The 16,853-nt window shown below is 40.5% G+C and overlaps 1 gene segment (V, D, J or C); it reads right to left on the reverse strand.

The window, feature by feature from the left end:
* Positions 1–2,680: 2,680 nt before the first annotated feature.
* LOC128784051 (T cell receptor beta constant 2-like) overlaps positions 2,681–16,853 on the reverse strand; it is a 30,625-nt gene continuing 16,452 nt past the window's right edge. The window contains 5 exon segments of the C gene segment in view: positions 2,681–2,996; positions 4,552–4,658; positions 5,775–5,792; positions 6,174–6,509; positions 8,502–8,559. Coding sequence covers positions 2,970–2,996; positions 4,552–4,658; positions 5,775–5,792; positions 6,174–6,509; positions 8,502–8,559 — 546 coding nt within the window.

Consider the following 16,853-nt stretch of genomic DNA (forward strand, 5'->3'; position numbering starts at 1 on the left):
AGCAAGCCTTCATTTTGCAGACTGTCTGAAGGGACAAGAATTGATGGGGAGAGGTAACAGGCTACATTTGTCTCCTCCCTTATACATAAGTGGCACAGTCTTGTCTCACAAAGTGCAAACACATAGTTAGCAACCTAACCTAAACATGTTTTTATATTGCTCTTCAACAGCTTCACTTGAATCTTTTTTACATGAAAAATATACTACAAAGCGCAGAAAAAAATGCTTCAAAACAAAGCCATTCTACTAGGAAAATTACAATATATTTTTTCTAATATTTTCATGTATACCAGAACTTCTGCATCCAAATTTACACTGTTGCACCTCTACCTTAGTCTGTGTTATTTCCTACATCTATGCAGGAAACATTTAAACATAAAATGTATGACTCCGTTTTTCATTTAGCCCTGTGTGAGCTTCCACTGAACTACCAATGGTTTAACTTCTGGTGTGAGGTAATAATGAGAAGTAAAGTGGGGGAAAGATCTCCAGAAAGACTCTCCACATTTACTAATCCCTTGAGTATATGGTTTATGGTGCACAGAAAAGGTCACCACAAACACCGTTTTACAGAAACACACTCTGGTTCCCTTTGCTTCTCCTCCACTACAGGTTAGATTCTCTTCCCTATCTCTCAATTGTATCAATTTTACTCTGACTTATGTTTTTATTTATTTCCTTTCATTCTTGAAATGACAGTCTTTATTTTCTTACTCTTCCTAATTTTCCATTTTACTCTTCTTCAAAAGGTCAACACAATTTAATCATATTTCATCCATTGTCTAGTGCACCTGGCATTCCTTCCTTCTTTTTGTCAAAAATCCTCCCCTTCATTCTCACTAGCTGGTTCTCTAGAAAATTGTAAGAGACACAGTGCAGTGTAATTGTAGAGAAGTGGGCTTACATAAATATCACCCTGAAGACATCACTTTGTCCAAAGTGGTCTCCTGTAAGGCTAGAAGGAGTGACAATAAATGGGTGAGGAGTAGAATTCTGCTTCTCTCCTTGGACTTAAGCATCAGCCCTATCACAAACATCGCCTGTAGAAAACACTCTTGAAATAGAGCTTGATGGACAAAAACTTTCCTTTAAACATACTTCAATTCAAAAGAAAAAAAAAAAGGAGCTCTTATATGAGCCTAGATATGTATCTGTCTCTCTTTTAAAGTGGTCTCTTTTTACAATCACCTCTGTAATAGCAGGAGTGTGTGAGAATGAGAATTACATGTCTTGGAGAAAGCTTGGAAAAGAACAGGATTGGATTGCAGACCTTGGTCTCAATTTCCAGTGACTGAGAGATATGAATTCACTGTGGGAACATTCTTCATATTCCAGAGACTAAAGGGAAGTCTCTGTCATTTGCCACATTCTTTTCTTCCATAGAACCGCTCAGTTATGTCCCTCCTTTGCACCGTAGCTTGTCTGCTCCAAAATTCCTATGCTCCAGTTTGTCCTCTGTTCACTTTGACCAAGTTCTGCCACGAACACTCTGAAAGCCTGTGTGTGTGAGGACAAGATTGATCTGGGTTTTTTTCTGACAGCCCTGATAAATTCAGCCATTTTCACCAAATGTCCTAATAAATTATATTCATCTTAATGTGTTTCAGGCTGAGCTGGAATTATTTTTTAATATTCCACTCTGCTGTGCTCCAGTCTATTCTAACTTCATAGAGCATGAATAATGGGGCATTTCTTTTTCTTGGAAAAAGAACCCATCCTCAGAATGAGAAGATGAATCTGTTTGTTTATCTTTGTCACACCCCTGAAATGTGCCCCTTTGTACAACCTTCTCACGATTCCCACTTGCCGAGAACTGTTCCTATCGTTTCTTCTCTAAAGAGGAAGGGGACGCCTTTCCCTAGACCAGCTCGTTCACATCTTGTGAATATAAGACCCCTTGAAGCAGATTTGTTAAAAGTATTTTTCAGGAAACAGTTCTCTGTTTTGTTTGGAGCAGCCACAAGACTACTTAAGTAATTTCTGTACTCAGAACACCAAATAAATCTCTTGGATGAGTAGGATATTTTCACCTCTTCTCAAGTGTTTTGAGGAGACTGAAAGAGTGGCAAACACTGAGCAGGACACCAACTCCATTTTACAGCATTATACCCATCTGTCCTCTAGCATTAAGACACAGCTTTCTTCTTTATTGACATGAATAGAGGTATGACAGATTCCTCTCAAGTCTGTCATCAGATCCTTTTGAAACAAAACCATTAAGTGTCAGATGACTTATACTCTATTCACCAAGTTTTTCTTCAATACCACAGTGAATCTGGTGCCATCACCAAGGTAATCCCACAAAAGAACCAAGTGAGAGAAAAAAGCAGCTCCCATGCTTCTCCCAAGAGGATGGTGACATGAGAAGTGATTCTCATCTGGCTTGAGTGCTGTTTCCTTCTCTACCACCTTTGAATTATGAAGCTGTTTTGGCCCAAAATCAGCCCCTGGCGAGGGCAAACCTCCAGTGCCTGCAGCCCGGCTCTGCTTGTTGGTACACAGTGTAAGTACTGGATGAGTCTCTGCTGTTCCCATATCTGATAAGTTATTTCTACAGGGATTGTCAGGGAATGATCTTTAATGTGCATTCCTTATGGCACTATTTCTCACTGAAAGTTGTGCAGTAGGACATTATTACTACAGAAGACCGAATTTGAAAACAACAACTCATGCTTTTCAAGGGAAAAGAAGCAAACACTTTATTCCTAAATCAAAGAGATGAGTTCTCAGCCTCAGAGCATTAAGAAGGTGCTACTTTTAAAGATATGTTACAATGAAATATTATGATACATTATGATATGGAAGTACAGGGAAAGCTCAGCAGTGATTACAACAAAGAGAAGAACAGGATGGCAACAGACAATTACCAAAAAATTATATTCAGAAGTTCGTAGAAGCATAGATATTTTGCTATGGAAAGGCAGTGAACTTGTCATGTTCCTGCTGATGTCATGACAAGGGCTCTTCATTTATTCTCTAGATAACTTGACACCAGTCTAATTGAAAACAAAATGGGATAAAATAAGAAGAACAATAAAATTGTAATGATAACAACAACAACCACCAAACAACAGAAACAAATACAGGAATTGGCTGGATGACCTTGCCCAAAGAGTTACCATTAATGGTTGAATGTTCAAGTGGGAATCAGTCACAAACAGTTTCCCTCAAGGGCCTGTACTAGGGCCAAAAGCATTTTTTCAGCTTTCATCAGTGTGTCATTGATACTGGAAGCAAGTGCACCCTCAGCGAGTTCAGAGATGACACAAAGCTGTGTGGCCATTGGTATGTTTGAGGGAAGGGATGACAGCCACAGGGAACTGGACAAACTTGGAGAAGGGCCCATGTGAACCCCCACCAACCCCCCCCTGCAGTTCAGTGTCCAGCTCTGGAGGCCCCAGCACAGGAAATTCATGGCCATGACAGAGCAGGTCCAGAGGAGGCCCACAAAAACAGACACGGGGCCTCAGGCTGGGAGAACAAGCCCTGCTGAGACTGGAGAAGAGAAGCCTCTGGAGAGGCATGCCTAAGGCCTTTCAATATACGGCAGTGGGGGACTTTCATGAAAAACAGAGATGTTTTACCAAGGTCTGCAGTGACAGGATGAAGAGCCCCTGGTTTTAAACTGATAAAGGGTAGCTTCACATTAAAGGAAGAAGTTTGTTCTGGTGAGGGTGGTGAGACAGTGGGAACAGGTTTCCCAGAGAAGCTGTGGATGTCCCACCCCTGGAAGTCTTTAAGGCCTGGTTGCATGGGGCTTTGAGCAACCTGGTCTAGTGAAGGATGTCCTTGCCCATGTCAGTGTGTGGATGGAACTAGATAATCTTTAAATGCTCAGTCTAACCCAAACCATTCTGTGATTCTACGACTAGGATCCCAAAATAGACAAATCGATTGCCTCCAGTATATCCTTGCAAAAGGACCAAAAAATATAACTGAGATGGTCCTCATCCTTGCCCTCAGCTCAACAAGGTCACTTTTCAGATACATCTCCCTGTTCTGCTTTTAAATGGACAAGTGCTGAGACTTCTGCTGCTCCCACTGCGTGTATGTTTCCGCCGTAGCAAAAACTTACTAATAAAAAGCATTCCCTGGCAGTTAGTTCAATTTATCCCGTTTGCTCAGATCGATGCACTGTTCTTTAGAAATCTTTGTAAATGTTTGATCAGATTTATCCCCTGCATCACCTCAAAAACCTGCTTATTATTTTCACTGCAGGCGTAAGCCCCTTTACAATGATTACACAAATGTATGATAAATCTGCTATTTCCCTTATTCACTTTCTAGGCAACTTGTCCTTAATTCTTATCTTTTTCATGTGTTTAAAGAGGATTGTGAGAAGGAATTTTTTCTGCTAGATAGCATTGAATTTATTTGACTTCTGGAAGAACAGTAAGAGAAAACCCATCACTTGTGATTTTTCAAGCCGAACTGCACAAAGCCTGGCAGAGCACCTGCAGAACAGCCACACCTCTGAGAAAAGGTTTAGCCTGCATGCACTGATCCCTGACTAGTGAGTAAGCCCAGCCTTCCAGGGCCACTCTGACTTACCTTGGCTGTCCACACCAGACCACTCACCAAAACTGCATAGACCAAGGCTTTGCCACAGAGGATGAGGTAAGTGAGCTTCAGGGAATTTCCATACCGCAAGTAGGACTCTGCAAGTCAAACACCATTTGTATTTGTGGATTCAATTTTCATCATCATCATTACAAGATGGTAGTTTTAATGGAGCTTTCATCAAATGAGAACCCTTGAAATCTTCAGCTAAGCTACATAAAGGAGCTAGAGTCAAATGAATGGCTCTGTTGACGCTAGAGAACCAGGGAAGGGACAGAACATAGTGACTTAAGGAACCAAAAGAGAAAGCAAGTCTAGGAAAGACAGAGACTGGCTTTATGCTGGGAAAGTACTGAGTTCCACACCTACTGATGAACTGGGCTATTCATTGGAGTGCCCAGTTAGGAACGCAAAATAGGCTGAACCACAAGGTACAAATGTTTTTTTGGGTCTCACTATTTTCAATGGCTTTATGCGTGCTGACGATGTATCAGGAATGTTTTACAAAGCTCAGAATAAGATGGCATCTAGAAGTTTTATTCTTGTGGATTTTTCACTCTTAAGGGGGTTGCCATAGTATTGAGATACAAGATCTGTCTTGGCTCAGCCTTAAGATTCCTGAAGCATTAAAGAAGTTCTTGAAAAACACGAGTGTGCAAATATGTGTACAAAGAGGAAAGAAATGTAATTTGTACTGTGGATATCCTCCATACATGAGAGCACTGTGGAGCGGAATGTGACTTGTCATGGGAATTGTTCCGAGTTTGATACTGAGGAATATTCGGAATATCATATCCTAACTCTTGATGCCAGAATCACTTGGGTAAGTATGGATCATTTCTTCCCTGGCTGAGCAAGCATATTCCCAGTGGAAGTCAGTTTCTAGGACTGGAGGAGACGATAAAGAGTACATTTCCGTCTACAGGAAGGTACCATGATTTCTTCTATTTTCAAAATGGAATCATATGGGAGAGCTAAACCCCAAAGCTGAGCTACATACAATATGCACAAACAGCCCTCCAAAAAAACTTTTCTTCTTTTTCTTTTTTTAAATATCACATACAAATCACTTACAGGAGAAAGAAGAAGCTATTCATACAGCAGATATCTCCCACACGTTGTACTTAATGTCAGTAAAACTGGCATTAAAATACACACTGATAATTGCCTGAGAGAAGAGGCAAAATTCTCTTTACGTGAGAAGCCACACATACCTTCTGTGAGTGCACAACCTGAAAAGACAAAAATGAATTGAAAGTCATCTTTCTCTTCAGAGCAAACAGAATACAGGTTTTAGAAGTTTCACTTTATAAAACACTGCCTCATTCTTCCTACTACTCTAGGTGTTTTATGATACTGTGCAATTTACTCTACTACAGAGATTTCTCAATGGAAAACCTGAAGAAACTCTACATGTAGAATGGTAACTCAGGGACAAAGGGCCAGGAATGGGAAGAGACACATGCTAATACCTAGATATTTAGGTCTGTGTTTGTGCCAGAAGAACACCTTGTATGGAAGCTACATATAGATGTGGTTCATATCATAACACTTGCTCTTTTGATTTGTGATTTCTATCTTAGACAGCATGGTAAGAGATGTCTTTTACTCACCAGCATCACCATAGATAAATTTGTTTATTGATGCTGTTGTTCCATTCTGAAAAAAATTGGCAAAACACTCAAATCGATTCAGAGGGTTGAACCATTCCCAGGCTGGCATCCTCAGTCGGCTGGTCAGTGAGTAGGTGCTCCCATTCCGTGTGGAGTACTCGTCTGTCCCCACCCCTTCAGTCCTTTTCACACCATTCACCCTCCATCCCAGAGTCAGGTGGTCAGGGTAGAAACCAGAGGCCAGGCACACCAGGGTGGCCTTGCTCTTCTGCTGGATCTCCTGCTTTGATGGGGAAAAGATGGCCACAGCTGGAGGTATGATTTCATCATTCTTCCCTGAAACACAAAGCAACATGGTCCAGAGCCTCCATCCCTCTGTTCAATCAGAACCCCCTGAAAATGGTCCTGAGTTTGTGCTGTGTTACTCCTGAAATACCTGGCCTTTCAACTGCTGTCTATTGGACAATTAATGTCTATTGGATATGACACACCAGGAAACTGGTGGGATTTCTTTTTGCTCGTTACACAGAAACATAAAGGGTCTGGCCACAGAAATGCACAAGCACCTGAATTTCTTGTATTGCCTCTGTCAGAGAATACAAAGCTGCAAAGAAACTGAGCAAACAGGTGGGCAGAAAAGTCCCCAGTTTTGCTGTAAGTAAGGCCTGTATTTGTAATATTGTATGAATAGATAAGGGAGTCTCTTTTAAGGCACAAACATCTTCAGGAAACCGAGTTACATTCCTGGGGACAGGGTTAAGACATGGTGGTCATTGCAGTGTTCAGAATTATGCTGTCATGGGATACCCTACTTGGCCCCCCATCTACGAGATGACCAGGAAGGAAGGAAGGAAAGAAGAAAGGAAGGAGCTGATCCTTCTCACTGTCTGAAGTGAAAAACAATTGAGGCAGGCAACATGAATCTGCCAGGGACAGGTTTTGCCTTGGGTCTTAACCAATCCATTTTTAAGAATATTAAACATGTCTTTATGTAATTTAGTTTTTAGATTATTGTAGGTATGAGAAGCTCTGATCCTAGGCTACACACCTTCCCCAAATGATGCGAGATTCTGTAGACTTGCAAATCAAGCATTGTTCCCTGTCCTAAGGTGTTTAATACCTACTTTTAAGATTAATGAGAACAGACCTCAGCCAGAAGGATGTACAAGGCAGCCATGAGAACTTACTCAGAAGTCAAGCAGGGACCCTAAAAGCCAGGAGGTTTTCATATACTACATCTCATGCTAGATGAGTCAAAAAATATTTTGGACTCATCTAGCATGAGAAACCCGTGAGGTCTGTAGAGTGCTGCTGGAAAAAAGGAATGTAGGGAAAACTATGGTATGGAGCCAAAGAGAAAATTATTACTCTGGGTTGCTTTTTTTGTACCAAGGCACTATGTATTGTGGCTGTTCTTTCTGATCACTCTGTCCTTTGCAGAGGAAGAGAGGTAGCAGAATGGGCAGAAATTAGTATCTTGCAGAGATCTTGTCCCCTAAGCCCTTGTGTTTGCATTCAAGTGATGCCTTAATTGTGACCACCAGTGCTTGCTCTGCAAAGATCCCTGGGCTGCTTCTGTATGAGTTTGTACAGACTTTAGATGACCTGGATATTAAATAGAGATAACTCCCTAGAGGGTTTAGCACTGCTCTCTTTCCTTTTAGTGGGTATGGAGACAGGATGATCACTTCTACTTCTCCCTTCCAGCACTTGGTGTTATGATGTTTTTTCCTATATTAGAAGTATCTCCGACAAATTCTTCGGCTCACATCCCTAATGGCTATTGAGTGAAGAGATGGAAACAGATAGTAGGACACCAAATAAATTATTAAAACTGAAAAAAGATACTCCATTAAAAATAATAAAAGAAAGGCAGGTAAAAAGGAACACAGAAAGAATGATAAAACTACGGGAAAGAAGATGGAAATGAGAAGTTTAGAAATGTAATAAGGGGACTTGTAAAAGCAAGAACTGGAAGAAGTGTCTGATCTGCAGCCCATTGTGTCTGGTCTTCTACACTGGCCATTTTCATTCCCAACTTCTATAATATTTCCTTGGAGAATGAGAGGAAACAGAATTATTTATTCCCTTCTCCATTCATTAAGTTCCCAGGCTTAGAAAGGCTGCAGAAACAGGGATCTCAAAATCTGTGCCTGCAAATTCTACAGTTTCATAGTAGAACATCTCATTTTAATAAGCATCCAATAAAGCATTAATCCTGTTCTCATGGCAGTATGAAAAATTATCATTATTAAGCTTTTAATTAAGAATGTTCTTGTCCCCTAAACCAGTATCACATAGATCACAGAGATCTGACTTTTTACTTACCTATGACTGTAAGTTTTGTCCCACTGCCAAAGAACAATTGCTCATTATTCACACCATTTTGCAGCTGCAGAAAAACCTCTCCTCTACTCCCAGTCCTCTGAGCCAAGCCTGTGGACTAACCCTCCCCTCATGTGGTATCAGCAAAAGAAGAAACCCAAAGTACTCAGGTCCCCTAAAAAAACAAGTCTGTAAGGGAACACCACCAAATCTGTGTGCCTAAACAGCTGCAATCAACATCAGAAATGCCCTGTCCAGAGCCCTTTTGCTTTAGGCGTAGTAGAATCAGTTGTTGGAGGTTCCACCATTTCTTTAGAGAATATTTATCTATTAATCTAGGTGTCATATTAGAATATTAGAAAATATTTCCCATATGCTGACTGAGTAATTTATTTTTCTCAGCTAAATAGCCACATTTCTTTTAAATTTTTTTCAACATTTTGCATATTTTTCACTTGTAAAATAAATGCCCTTTTTTTTACTTGCAAAAAACAAATTTATATATAGCACAGTGTCTTGGTCTACTCTGCCCTTCATAGAAGTTCCTAAACATGCCCCCTTTCCCTTTCCCTTTCCCTTTCCATTTCCCTTTCCCTGGAAGGCCTTCCTTGAAAGGAAGTCTCGCTTTTATTCTCTGTCCTTCCATGGTGATGATTATTCAAGTTTGCTGTAAAAATGACTCATCAATGAGGGGTCAGCATATTCATTTTTACCAGCTCAGGCAGCACAGATAAACTTTGAATTTCAAAAAATGTGCTGATAATTTTTTCCTATGGAGATTGAATTTTGCCGCTTGTTATCAATTCATTCCGAAGTGGCACAATGTGGTAGAAATATCTGAGGCATCAATTCTTCGAACTCCAGGAGCAACACAAGGAGTAGAAGAGATCACGATCATTTACCATCATCTGAGAAGCAGCCTTCTTTTCCCCAGATTTTGACAATCCAAATCCATAAATGTGGCTCAGAAATAAACATTCTCTGAGAGCTCCTTCCCCTTGAAATGAATCATATATTCTACTGTGGTTTTCAGTGGCTGTTTAGCACCTATTCTGAAATAGTAAGACTGTTGTCCTTAATGAGCTTTTTATCACCATCCTGGTGAGCCTGTACAGTGGAAAGTAACTGGCTGTGCTGTGGAGAGCTACTTTCTATAACAACAAGGACTTAAAAAGCTGCAGAGAGATTTAATATTGCTTATTATATAGTTCAGTACTTATTAATACCTTCTTTTTTATAAATTAAAAATGCTAGCACACGTGTTTTTTCCCAGTTATCTGAGACAACACATTCTTTAATTCACCCTGGGAAGATCCATGATAATTTAAGCTTGTATTGTCTTGGTCTTGTTTTTTAGACCCCTTCAAAGTGCAACCCTAAGTCAGTTCTTTTCAGACAGATAGACAGCTTTTCACTGACTTGTCCTTAATCATCTCTAGCCCCAGCAGAACCAGCGTTATAGAGAGTAGCTATACTTTTGGGGATACTTTGCATGTGTTGATTCATTAGGACAACATTTTTTTTTATGTCATGCGCACATTATTTATCCTATTCCTTATCCCCATTCTTTCTAGGGACAGATTTTTCTTTACTGAAAACACATTCATTCAGTTCTCCAAAATGAAAGGTGTACCGCTACCTGGAGGACCCAACTTAGTCTATGCTCAGAAGTCAACAGGGCTGCTAACACACACCAGTTTAATAATGATAGGGAGGTTAATGATGACGTTCTCTAAAGAGAAGACATGGCATTTGAAGTGAATTAAAAGAGGAAATAAAAATTTCTTACCCATTACTGTAAGTTTTGTGCCACTGCCGAAAGACAAACCAGTGGTGTACACCGTGACTAAGTGATGTATCATAAGCTAAGAGAAGGCATGTACTGCAGCTGCCTTACGATAATCAAAGCCTATGAAATCTGCATTTGGAATTCCAAACATCACTCAATCTCTGTCTAATGGGATATCACAGAAAAGCAGCTTGAAATCAGTTTTATAGTCTGTAGAATTCATAAATGCATTTCCCAGATTTGTTTGATACTTTGTCTACATTTAACCCCAAGCTGTTTTTGCCACCTTTCTCCAATCTCCGTGTTACTTCCTGATTTTCACTGCTGTACGCATTTTGCACATCTCAAAAACAATCAGACAAACTCAAAGGCTGCCATTGTCTAGGAATAGAACTCTTCTGCACCTAGAATTTCCTCACTGTCAGCCTTGTATTCCAAGCATTGTGATGCCTTATTTTCTGTAACTTGTGAAGTTAATAATCAAATGATACATGCTTTGTGGTTTCATAGTCAAATGCAGGTGATTCACCTTTGGCAGGGAACCAAAACAAATCCCATTGTTTTCCCTTCCATGGCAGGCCAGCTGTCTTGAAGTCTTTCAAGATCCCATTCAGTTTTCGGATTGGTTAAAATAATCCACACAAGGAGAGCCCAGAAGAATCTGTTGACTGGTCCCAGACAAATCCTTCAGAGCCATTAGGAAGAACTGCAATGAGACAGCAGGGATAGGGATTACAGGCAACCTTTGTTCTCACAGACATGAGGCAGTCAGCAGATATTGGAGGATTATTTAAGACAGAAAACCCCAACACATTTTATGTAGTGCCTCTGAGAGATACCTGCTACATGTCAGAATTCTTTTCCTAACACTTGTACCACATTAAGAACCATATTGTCATCAATTGCAAACATTGGTGCATCAGGAAAATATAATAATTCCAGCTTTGCATGGTTGATTGGCTTTAGATGCATCTGCAGTCACAGTTTGGTTTGGTGAAAATTAATTTTGATATCTCAGAATTTCCTAGCTTGCTTGCCAGGGAGGGCAGGCTCAGTTCTCAGATGATGAAAGTAAATCCCAGCATACAAGGTCTGTTAAGAGAAACCAAGGCAGAGCACGCCTGTTCTGCTGCAGAATTCTCTGCAGCTTCCTTAACATGCTCTGCCACAAGGTTAATGTACCAATGGGTTTTTGTAAAGGCTTCCTGGAGAATGTATCATCGTGGATCCCCCTGTCCCCACAATGATACAATCTCCTACAAAAACAATCTCACCCATGACTCCACCCCTCTTTTTGTTAACCAGGAAGGATTGCCATGTTTACCTATGCTGGTTTGGACTGTGGTACAGTTTATTTACTTGAAAGATGCTGCTGTGGGGCTGTCTTTTGGGCTTGTTCTGCACATACTGTTGACAAGATAGAAATGTTTTTGTTACTGCTAAAGTGGTTACACAGCATTCAGGGCTTTTCTGCTTCTCATACCACCATGCTGGCAAGGAGGCTGGTGGTGCATGGGAACTTGGGAGGAGGGACAGCAGGGAGAGCTGATCCCAACTGATCCAAGGGATAGTCCATATCCCATGGTGTCATGTTCACTATGTGAAAGGGGCAAGTAGGGGAAAGAAGAAGGAAGAGAGATATTTGGAGTGATGGTGTTTGCCTTTCCAAGTCACCATTACTGGTGATGGGGCCGTGCCATCCTGGGAATGGCTGAACACCTGCCTGTCCATGAGAAGTGGAGAATGAATTCCTTGTTATGCTTTGCTTGTGTGCACAGTTTTTCTTTACCTCTTAAACTGTCTTTATTTCAAACCACGAGTTTTTCACTTGTGCTTTTCCAATTCTCTCCCCAGTCCTGCTGGTGGGGAGTGAGCAAGCAGCTGCGTGGGGCTTGATCCTGGCTAGGGCTAAACCATGACAGAACCACAGACCACATCCTTCCTTTGCCATTGCTGTTTCTATGTGATAGTCCAATTACCTCTCAGTGTATCCAATATTCCTCAATTTACAATCTCAAGATTTTTTTTCTTATTCTCAAAAAAGTAACACTTTTTATTCTTTTATTGCTCGGCTTTAAATGCAGTCATTTTTCACTTGGTAATGTCATGGCAGTGTTCATGCTGCTTTCCTTTCTACTCTTTCTCTCTTCTCCCCCCAGGATGGCAAGCAAACCTCAAGCTCACATTTTGCAATTTTTGGTTTGCACTGAGAGTCATTTGCTTACTACAGGCTGGTGTTTGTCTTTGTAGCTTGACAGCATCCACCTAGGGCTTGTGACTCTGCCTATGAAAAGGCTTCTTTTAAGAGTAAGAGCAAGCCTTCATTTTGCAGACTGTCTGAAGGGACAAGAATTGATGGGGAGAGGTAACAGGCTACATTTGTCTCCTCCCTTATACATAAGTGGCGCAGTCTTGTCTCACAAAATTTTGGCACATAGTTAGCAACCTGACCAAGTACCTGTAGTAAACCTGTTTTTCATATTGGTCTTTAATGGTTTCCTTGGAGTCAGTCTGGATATGAAAAATAGACTGTAAAACACAGGACAAAACCCCTCAGAACAAGGTCATTCTACTAGGAGAATCACAAAATATTTTTTCTAGTGTTTTCAGATATCAGAGAAGAACCCATAATTTCTGATACAGACTGTTTAGCTGGAAAGAGGTGTTAGTGTCCCAAAGAAGGGAATGAGAAACATAGACTGAGGTGTAACATGTAGGACCAAGAGATAGGACTACAGAACACAAGGTATCAGGCAGGTCATCTCGGCATGCTCCTGGGTTGCGGTCTCTTCTACAACAGTGAACAGAGTACTTAAGTCACTAATTATGCCTGTTTATGCAGAACTTTTGTTTGTATATATTGAATTCTTAAAAAAAATACATTTAGGATTTTTTTTTTTTTTGCTGTCACTGCCTAAATAATAAAACTAATAATGGAATATTATTTTCCTGTCTTGGCCTTTGTATGCCTGTGATCTCAACACTATTTATTCATGGTCTTAACCCATTGGACTAAAATTCATTTAAGATTATTCTGTCTGCCTCTTCAGTCTAGAGCTCCATTAGTGTCCTTACTGTCACTTACAGACTCTCTTCCATGAGGTGTCTTTAATTTAAAAAGAAGGAAGTCACCTCTCTATTAGTTTTGAAGGAGTATGTGGTGCTAGCAGCTCCTCAGGTCACGTTCAAAAGGCAATTTCCAAGACATGCCAGCAGAGACCAGTCTTGTTGCACCTTAATGTTCCTTTGTAACCTTTCAAAAGGAAAGGACTTGCAGGCCATAAGTTCAAATAAATATGAGTGATAGAACAAAGGGGAGTGAGATCCTTGATTTTTATTTCCAAGTCTTTCATAGGAGGCTTTTTGAGCTTTGGAGGCTATGCTGCCTAAGACTTCAGACAAGGAAAAACAGATAAGGAAGAAACATTTAGGGATATATTTTCTAACAACTATATTATTTTTGTGGGAGAATTTCACAGGAAATTAGAGATTGCATCAGTCATATCTGTCCTGCATTCTTTGGAGTTTACAGAAGCAGCAAGTACAAAGAAGCAGACCATACGACAGAGACAAACTGAGCTTTACAGATTTGTTTTAGAGACACTAGGACACATTTCATAAACATGCAATGCTTTTGAATACAAACCCATAAAGTTAAGCAACAACTCTTCTTTGAGGCATATGTGTGCAATGAAAAGATATGATGCTGGAAGGAGGGATCTGATTAATAATTTGGTTTCGAAGACAGAGGTTGCTGCACTGCTCTGTCTCTCTCCCATTCAAAACATCCTGCGTCCATTGCACCAACTTCTATGTAGTCTTCTTTCTGCTCTTCCTCTGCCCCTCTCCTGACTGTCTCACATTTTTCAAAGACTCCATCTGAGACTGAGTGAGAACTCAGAGAAGGTGGGGATTTTATCTTAGTGTTCAACCCCATCGCTACACCGTGCGATCACTCGCAGCACAGAAATATGTGGCTTCATCCTGGGGTGTCACATTCTTGATTGTCATCAGAGAGTAATTACTACTCTCTCTGTTTACTTCAAACTTGGCCTCAGAGTAACCATCTTCATAAGAGTTATGACTCCATGTACTACTGCTGACTATTAACTTCAAGCCATTTCTTGGAGGCTGCTGGTACCAGTACATATAGGCAAGGTTACTATAATTCTGGTAGCAGGAGATGGTCAAAGAGCCTCCAGGTCTCTGAAGGATTTTTTCAGGCCACTGAGCAATGTAGGCTCCCATCCCAACACCTGCATTAATAAGAGATAACAAGAGAGAGAGTGAGGAGTAGGAGTACAGATGATGACCAAAGGGATCCTCTACAAAACAGTAGCCCTGCATGGCGTGGATGAGAGCCCTGCTGCAGATGGATCTGTTGTCTCTCACCAGGAAAAAGAGCAAGCACAACAGCCAGCATGGCCCTCCACCTCTCCCAGGACAGTGTGCTCCTGCTCACTGTGAGATAAGAGAGACCAATGCCCCTCCCCTTGCTCTGTCTGTCAAGTTTGGGCAGGGAAGAGAGAAGGGACTGTCCTGCTTTGATACTTTCTTTGGTGAGCCAGTAAAAGCAAAGCTAAATATTCATGTGGCTCCAAGGTCTGCTTTAGCTTTTCCACAAGTCAGTGTTCTGAGCTCCTGACACAAATGTGGAATTTCTCATAGACCAGTATGTTGCTGGCTGAATGCTGAGCTGTCATTCCATGTTGGAGCTCAGACAGGAACCTAGGATCAGTGGATTCATAAGTGATTTTTTTGACCCATTTACATTAGTGGCTATAATTTAGGCCTTCTTTGCTGAAGGATTTCCAGCAAAAGTACACCTGTACTGTTTTGTTCTGAAGAGTCGTTCTTCATATCTGGAGCACGGCATTTCACAACTCGGATCTTATTAGTCAGAAGCAAAGATGATAGATCAAGATAGCAAAGGCACAAAAATTGTGTTTAATCATATCTTAGTTTCTTCAGTTTTCCAGCCAGGGATGCATATTCCCTGCCAATTAATCTTCCTGGGAGCTCTAATTCACTTTTACAAAAATCAAGACATCTCCACCAGCTGTTTTTTCTCAGAACAAAAACCTATGTAGTTAAACATAAACCTCATGAACACTCTGTTTGTTTCTAGCCTGCCAGATACATCCTAGTTAGCCTGTTCTATGTATAGAATATATTCTATTCTGTTCTATACAGTTCTATATATTCAACCTATACCACTATCCGTTCTTTTCTGAATATGTAAGATTCAAAATGATTGTTGCAGCTGCTTCTTTTCTCCCTAGTACTTTTAAAGAAACACACATTTAATTCTAATGACCTTCAGTAGTCCTGATATTGCATCTTGCAAACAATTGGGATACTTCTGCAGTTCTATCTTTCTTTCTGTTTTTTCTTTTCTCCATTTTTCTTTTTCATGGGCTATTTGTGCACTGAAAAGACGGTTGAAGGAGGAATCTGGTTAATGATCTAAACAAATCTGAGGACAAGCAATGAGACAAGAAGAGGAGTAGCTGTTTCATGAGAAGGAGAGTAGCTGTTTCATGAGAAACTTCTTAGAATAGTGGATTTTTGTGCAGATGCAATTCAGGCTGGTCAAAGAAATACTGTATGGGAGAAAAATGTCCCTTAGAGCTGGAAGAGGGAACTATAACCACAGAATTTACGATGGCAACGAACCTAGAGATTTCTGTGGTTTGCTATTGCCACTTGGAAATTGCACAGCTGTGAGCACTCAATAGCTATCTCATTAAACTGCTGTTATGTTGAAGGTGACTGATAAGTTTGTTATCACAAGGCCTTTGCCAGTCAAAACTAAAAGTGCTCAGGAGGTGAGAAGTAAAAAGGATCTTTCCTCTGTTGTATTACCAGAGCTGAAAAGGTGGTTTGCAGTGCTTATGAAAAAGGTCTGAGCTAGGACTGTAACATGATTTTCAGGAATGGGTAACTTACTAAAACAGAATTAAAAAAAAAACACTAAAAAAAAAAAAAAACAAAAAAAACCAAACTAAAAAAACCCATCAACAACAACAACAAAAAAAAAACTAAAAAAAAAATCACCCAAAGTCTCCAAGTCTCCACCATAGTGTTTATATTTCTTCATGATTCCACCATGAACTAGCTTTCCTGAAACTTTCTCAGGGAATTTGGATCAGCAGTAATAATTCAATAATTCCAGACAGCATCAGTGTGAACATGTTTACAAAGATGATCTCTACAAAGATGAAAGGCTGAAGAAAAAAGGAACTCAGAATATCTCTGCTATGTGAGAGACAACACTTTCCCAGTGCTTTCCTGCTGTTTGTCTGTAGCCTGACATGAACAGGGAGGAGATCATGGACCTGAGGGTGTTCTGAGAGCAAGGAGTGGTGTGTTACATTTGCTGCTGAGCAGTCCCTGAAGTCAGGAGAATATTGTCTCCAAGGCCTCACACGCCTGGATTTCCCTAACCCAGAACAATTTACTTTCTTTCAGAGCATAGGTATGTTTATGTAGTGTGGTTGATCAGGAGACTTGGATGCTGCCATGAATCTGAGTGATCCATCTTGGCACTGCAGGAGTCTCCCAGC

The sequence above is a fragment of the Vidua chalybeata genome, chromosome 2, assembly GCF_026979565.1.
Source record: "Vidua chalybeata isolate OUT-0048 chromosome 2, bVidCha1 merged haplotype, whole genome shotgun sequence".
Taxonomy (NCBI): Eukaryota; Metazoa; Chordata; class Aves; order Passeriformes; family Viduidae; genus Vidua; species Vidua chalybeata.